General features: G+C 60.0%; 1 protein-coding gene across 1 annotated transcript; it reads left to right on the top strand.

Annotated features, from left to right (window-relative positions):
• Positions 1-649: 649 nt before the first annotated feature.
• SFRP5 (secreted frizzled related protein 5) lies at positions 650-5681 on the top strand. The gene is made up of 3 exons (XM_054581715.1): positions 650-1267; positions 3354-3431; positions 4679-5681. The coding sequence occupies exons 1-3, from the start codon at positions 745-747 to the stop codon at positions 5023-5025; spliced, it is 948 nt and encodes a 315-aa protein (XP_054437690.1). The 5' UTR covers positions 650-744; the 3' UTR covers positions 5026-5681.
• The last annotated feature ends 889 nt before the right edge of the window (positions 5682-6570 follow it).

The raw sequence follows: 6570 nt of genomic DNA, 5'->3' as shown, positions 1-6570 counted from the left end.
CCCCACTAGGTGATGATGTTCCTCGAGGTGGAGTTTGGGTCACATCCATCTCTGACTCCCCAGCAGCCAGCACGGTGCCCAGCACCAAGCAGGAGCTCAAAAAATGCTTGAGGACTGAGGGGTAAAGAACTGCCAGCCTGAAACAGCAGGGTATGGGCAGCCAGGAGCCGCCTGCTGGGAGAAGGGAGAACCGAGGTGTCAGGGAAGAGAAAACAGAGTGAAGGGAGAAAAGTCCAGACGGAGCGATAAGCGAGCGAAGTGAGTGAGAAAAGGAACAGGAGATGCTGTGGCGAAGAGAGATAAGGAGGAAGGATGGAGAAGGCAAGGGGCAAGGGAAATGTCGAGAGAGGTGAGGGAGCCTCGAGGAAAGGCGGGAGGCGAGACCGGGGCTGGGGCCTCGGAGGCTGTGATGTGGAGGGGGGCGCCTGAGTCGGCGCTGGGCAGGAGGCGTGGGAGCCGGGTGGGAGGGGCCGGTGGGGCTCCACCCTGCCTCCCTGCCTCCCTGCCTCTTTGCAGCCTTGGGGCGGGGGCCGCGGCTGGAGATTGGCTGGGGCAGCATCGAGGCCCGGGCTGGAGTCCTGAGGTGGGAGGTGCCAGGATCACTCAGTGAGCCCGGGAGGCTAGCAGAGCCTGCCAACCACTTGGACGTCTTCGGCTGCAGTGGCTGGAGGGGAGCATCGTGGCGGCAGGAGCACGCGGGGCAGCTGGGGGCGCCGCGCACCAAGCAGCCAGGACTGCGCAGCCATGCGGGCGGCGGCTGGGGGAGTTTGGGCGGCAGCGCTGGCCCTGCTGCTGGGGGCGCTGCACTGGGTGCCAGCGCATGGCCAGGAGTACGACTACTACGGCTGGCAGACAGAGCCGCTGCACGGGCGCTCTTACTCCAAGCCACCAAAGTGCCTCGACATCCCTGCCGACCTGCCGCTCTGCCACACCGTGGGCTACAAGCGCATGCGGCTGCCCAACCTGCTGGAGCATGAGAGCCTGGCCGAAGTGAAGCAGCAGGCGAGCAGCTGGCTGCCGCTGCTGGCCAAGCGCTGCCATTCGGACACGCAGGTCTTCCTCTGCTCGCTCTTCGCGCCCGTCTGCCTCGACCAGCCCATCTACCCGTGCCGCTCGCTGTGCGAGGCCGTGCGCGCCGGGTGCGCGCCCCTCATGGAGGCCTACGGCTTCCCCTGGCCCGAGATGCTGCACTGCCACAAGTTCCCCCTGGACAACGACCTCTGCATCGCTGTGCAGTTCGGACACCTGCCCGCCACCGCGCCTCCAGGTAGCGCAGCCACCGCCGTCCCCGTGCACTCCGATGGCCTTGGGTGCTGGGCATCAGTTCTGCGGTCCCCTTAGCACAGCTCTGCGGGGCCCCCCACCCCGCCCCGCCCCTCGAGGTGTCAACTCTGTGTGTGTGTGTGTGTGTGTGTGTGTGTGTGTGTGTGTGCGCGCGCGCGCGCGCAATTCGCCTAGCCTGGAGCAGCCCAGGGATTGTCTGCCACAGCCTTCCAGCCTCCCCACCTGCCCGGGGACTGCCACAGCAGTGCCTCCCTGCGGCTCCGGACATTCCCAATGGTTCTCCCCATCCCAACTCCGTTCTGAGAGCCCTGCAGGCTTCCCCCGCAGTGCCCACCTTCCCAAGCTGCTGGAATCCCTGGGGCGATCCCGATAGCCTCCCCTCATCCTAGGGCATCCTGATAAATGCCTCATTGGCTTTCTCAGCTGGCAGTCGCTAAACAGTGCCTTTCACCTCCCCCACAACCCTGGACCCCAAGACACTGAGGCACGGATCCCACCCGATTTGGGGACCTGGGGAGAAGAGGAGGGCTGAAGGAAGTGATATGCTGAAAGGCTCGGGGCTAAGTGCACACCTGGGCTGCGATCTCCCCACTTTCTGCTCCTGGGAACGCTAAATTGTCCCACTCTCTTCCCCAGTCCTTCAGACTTGGAAACCTTGGGTGAATCTCGGAGCAGGAGAAAGAGCAGACCGCCAGGCTCTGCCCCTTAGCGGACCTGCTTAACTTTGAGCATCAGTTTCCCCATCTGTAAAACAGGAAGAGAACCCTGGTTCCTGCAACCTATGGCATCCTAAGTGCTGCTTCCCACCCCCCTCCCAAGTCCCACTACCCCAGATTCCGCCCTAGTCGCAGCCTCCCCTTCACTGTGTGTCCCCTTCCCCCTTCTCCCACTCGCCGTCTGCCCAGCTCCTTCCAGGCAGAGCCACCCCCAGCTGGCACCAGACAGAAGGATAAACCGTGGCACTGAGCAGAAAAGCTTGCCTGGGCAGTTCAAGTGAGAGTCCAAGGAGCCCCTGACACTGGGACTTCCCTAAAGGGCAGCACTAACCTCACCCCCAGGGCTAACCTCACCCTCGCATCCCCAGTCGGTTGTACCCACCATGCCCTCTCCTGAGAGTCAAGGTTGGGTGGGGGGCCTGTGACTATGGAGTTTTAGAGACGGGAACACCCCCCCCGCCCCTCCACGGGTTGAAAATGGGAGAAAGAGCCAGCTCCAGCAGAGACAGCAAAGTCCCCAGCAGCGATCCCAGCTGGTTCCTTTTCCAGTTTTCTTAGAGCCCAGCCATTAACAGCCTGGAAGGCAGGGAAGCCCAAGCTCCTGGGCCCCACCCTTGCGCTCCCACCCTCTTTGAGCCCCTCTTTCTCCTGTGTGGGGGCGCCCACCTGGAGACAGACATAGAAGAGCAGAGGTCAGGTGCTGTATGGTGGCCTTAGGACCAGAAGCAGCTTGAGTGTGTGGCCAACAGACAAAACTCAGAATATTTCATATAAAGAGTTTTGGCTTCCTTTGAAAAGTCAGAAATTCTGGCAGTGCTAAGCTGCCCACTTCAGAAGGGCGGGCACTCCGCTGGCACAGTCCTTGCCCCGCCAGCGTCGCTTGTCTACCCTTGAGCCAGGACCCTGAATCCTAGAAGGACCCCCTGAACACCCCCACCCTGCCCTAGCCTGGGAGCCACGAAGCCTGTGTTCTTACAGCTTTGCAGACTCAGGCAGCAACTCTGGGCCTCAGTTTCCTTTTCTTTAAAATAAAGAAACACCTACTTCATAGGCTGAGGATTAAATGAGACAAAATTTAGAAGACAGTGCACATCCCGGCTGCAGCTGCCAGGGTCGTGGGTGATCATGCCCCCCCAGGGAGCTCCATCCCTGCACAACCTTGTCTCTTTTCATGTTACAACTACCAGTGAGCAGGCGCTGTTATCACTACCATCCTCCCGTTTCCTGATGAGGAAGTGGAGGGTGGGCAGGGGGAGGTGGCCCGTCAGTGGGCGAGCCTGCACCCAAAGTGGCTCTTTGGACTCTGGTCCCCACAGCAGCCTCCCTCGACCCCACCCTTGCTTCTCTCCTCAGTGACCAAGATCTGCGCCCAGTGTGAGATGGAGCACAGTGCCGACGGCCTCATGGAGCAGATGTGCTCTAGCGACTTTGGTGAGTGCGGAGCCCAAGCAGCCGCCCCAACCCCTCCCCCTTGACACACACACACATATGAGCACATAGGCCCACACCCACCACTGTGAACTCTGACAGTGTTTGCTTTATGCACCCCTTTTAGACTGGAGTGATAACCATGAACCCTCTCCCCAGAGAAATGAACCTCTATTTTAACATCATCTCAGGGGCTTCGGACCACAGTCCACAGGACTCAGACACCGTCCCTGGCTGGGGCTCTTGCAGCCCTCCCTTGGCACTGTCCACCAAGGGGCCTCCAGGGTTGGGTTCTTTTGTGGGGAGCAGGCTTAGTTATTCCTTGGCTTCTCCCTGGATGCACACGGAGATGGGGCCCAGACGCTTGAGGACGGGGGAGACGAGCCCAAGGGGCCCCTCTCCCCGCTCAGGACTCCCTATCCCCGCCTGTGTTAGGCTCTCTGTGGCCACCTGGGAGTGTCCTGGGCTGTCCCTCTCTGACCACTCTCGATCTCCAACCACATCCCCCCACAACCCCAGCCACACTCCCACACACACCACAAACCCACCCTCATACACGAAACACACAGCACCACACATGCACACTCCCGCCCGCAGTGCCCGGTCTCGCACAGATGACAGTGGTGTGTTCGCACCAGCAACAGCAGGCCGTGAGCGCGCTTCCCAGCCTTGCGCTCCGCGGTGCAGTGCATCATAGCGGGGTGTATTTACCCTCTGAAAACCAACACATGCTACCGGGCAGGCCCCCTCTGCAGAGCCGGGCGCACTTACCAGTCCACATTCACAGCATGTACGTGCAAACACACACACACAGACTCATACCCACCCATACACACTGCACACCCTACACACACACAGCCAGAAATCCCGTTCAGACACGTCCAACGGTGCCCTCCCTGGAGAGCCCAGCGCTTGTCCCCCATCAAGAGCTCTCTACCATGCACTCCATGTCGGGAAAGGCGTGGGCTCTGGAGTCAGCCAGACCTCCCCCCAATCCAGGCTCTAAAGTTTGGGCAGCTTGCAACCTCTCCAAACCTCATTTCCTCCCACCACCTGAACCTCCAGGAAGAAATGTGATACTGTCTGTGGAAGTCTAACACATGATAGGAGATTCGTAAATACTAACATGTACATGTATAAGCTCCACCTCTCCAAGCCCCAGGCTGGAACCCTCAGGCACAAGCACGAGCATCCTGAGCAAACCTGGCCATTCTCATGCTGTCCTCTGTCCACCCCGCCTTCACACACAGTGGTCAAAATGCGCATCAAGGAGATCAAGATAGAGAATGGGGACCGGAAGCTGATTGGAGCCCAGAAAAAGAAGAAGCTACTCAAGGCGGGCCCCCTGAAGCGCAAGGACACCAAGAGGCTGGTGCTGCATATGAAGAATGGCGCGGGCTGCCCCTGCCCACAGCTGGACAGCCTGGCCGGCAGCTTCCTGGTCATGGGCCGCAAGGTGGACGGACAGCTGCTGCTCATGGCCGTCTACCGCTGGGACAAGAAGAATAAGGAGATGAAGTTTGCTGTCAAATTCATGTTCTCCTACCCCTGCTCCCTCTACTACCCCTTTTTCTACGGGGCAGCTGAGCCCCACTGAAGGGAGCCCCTCCCTGTCCCGCTGGCTGGCTGTGCCTTGCCCCTCTGTTCCTGCCCCTGGGGCGCAGTGTTACCTCCTGCCCCCGGCCTGGTCCTGAGTCCCAGAACGGGCCCTAGGGGATGGGCAAGGAGCCTGGGACTGTTTTTGACCAAGGAGTTCTGGGGTGTCCGAGAGCTTCCTCTCTTTGAAGTAAGGCTTTCTCTTTCGGGGGGAGACCCCCAGGGTCTCAGAATATAGGCAGAGTGGGGAGAGATGGAGGGAAACTTTGGGGGGGGTGGAGCTAGGAGAAGCCCAGGTGGTTTCTGGAGTGGACTGTGGTGTCATCCCCCCTCTGCTGGTGGCAGGGCCCCGCCTTGGAGGGGGAAGTCTGGGTACCGGGCCGAGCTCCTTGAGGATAGTTCTCCACCCCCACCGTCCTGTCGTGTGCCCTCTCATAGCTCCCAAAGGAAAGGCATTAGGGGCACAGTGTCCTCCAGCCACACCTCCTCACTGTCCCCGCCTCGGCCAGTTCCCTTCCCCCTGGACCAGAGAGAAGCCCAGCCTAGACCCCCTCCCATAGACTCGCTTCTTGGGGTTCATTCCTCAGCCCCTGTGTGTCCCTTTTACCTTGATGACGAGTAAATTATTGCTACTGCTACAAGGCCACAGGTACTAAACTGATGCAGGCAGGCTTTGGTTTTCACGTTCCTTTTTTAAAGTTTTTAATTAAATCAAAGAAAATCACAGTTGGTTTTGACCAGGTGATTTCTTTGTCAGGTGGTTCCCCGGAGGTGAGGAGAGGGAGGTTCAGAAGGGACTTGCAGAAAGAGACCCGTGTCATAACCCATGGCCTGTCCACAGAGACATACTCGGAATGCCTGAAGAGCAACATCCAAGCATGTGAGGATCCCCCAAGAGCACGCGACAAGGCTCACCCCTATCATCCCCACCACCAGGGAAGAATGTCCCTGAGGAGGGTCAGAGGTGCCGAGTCCCCAGCCTACCCTCACAGTCAGAAGGCTCCCACATCCGAAGAGCCTCCCCACCCAGGCAGCGCCTGCTCCGAGGCGCCCAAGGAGGCTGGGCCCCACAACTGTTCAGAAGAGCCAGAGGCCTGAACGTACCGCTGCCACACTTTCTGCCCTCGGACACCCCCGTGCACTGGCCCTGACCTGTAGGGGATGACAGCGTAGAACGGGGGTCTCTCAGCGAAGCTCAGGCCCCACCCCACACCTGCAGGATCAGAATCTATAGTTTCACACATAAACCTCCCAATCACCTAAGGAGCTTCCGTGGAACACTGGACCCTGACCTTACTCTAAGGCAATCGGGTCCGAGTCTCCGGAGGGTGTTCAGACATCGGCACTTCTAGGTGCTCCCTGGGTGGCGGGCAGCCGGGCAGAGGACCTCCAGCTGAGCAGGGGCAGGGGAGGGGCGTCCTCGGTGAGCTCAGAGCCGGCGCAGGCTGCTCCCCTGAGCTGGATGGGACAGGGACGGGACAGGCCTTGAAGCGGAGACAACAGGCTGTTGCCAGTCAACTGTCCAGAATTTGGAAGAGGTGATGTC

Source organism: Pteronotus mesoamericanus, unplaced genomic scaffold (genome assembly GCF_021234165.1).
Source record: "Pteronotus mesoamericanus isolate MK-2021 breed Mesoamerican mustached bat unplaced genomic scaffold, CSHL_Meso_final contig_657, whole genome shotgun sequence".
NCBI lineage: Eukaryota > Metazoa > Chordata > Mammalia > Chiroptera > Mormoopidae > Pteronotus > Pteronotus mesoamericanus.
Note: the sequence above shows the minus strand (reverse complement) of the source record. Positions and strands in the feature narration are given on the sequence as shown.

Excerpts from the sequence above, each read along its gene's own strand:
- SFRP5 (XM_054581715.1), top strand. The coding sequence starts at position 745 with ATGCGGGCGGCGGCTGGGGGAGTTTGGGCGGCAGCGCTGGCCCTGCTG. Across the intron at positions 1,268-3,353 it reads GCCCGCCACCGCGCCTCCAG|TGACCAAGATCTGCGCCCAG; the intron begins GTAGCGCAGCCA and ends TTCTCTCCTCAG. Across the intron at positions 3,432-4,678 it reads GATGTGCTCTAGCGACTTTG|TGGTCAAAATGCGCATCAAG; the intron begins GTGAGTGCGGAG and ends CTTCACACACAG.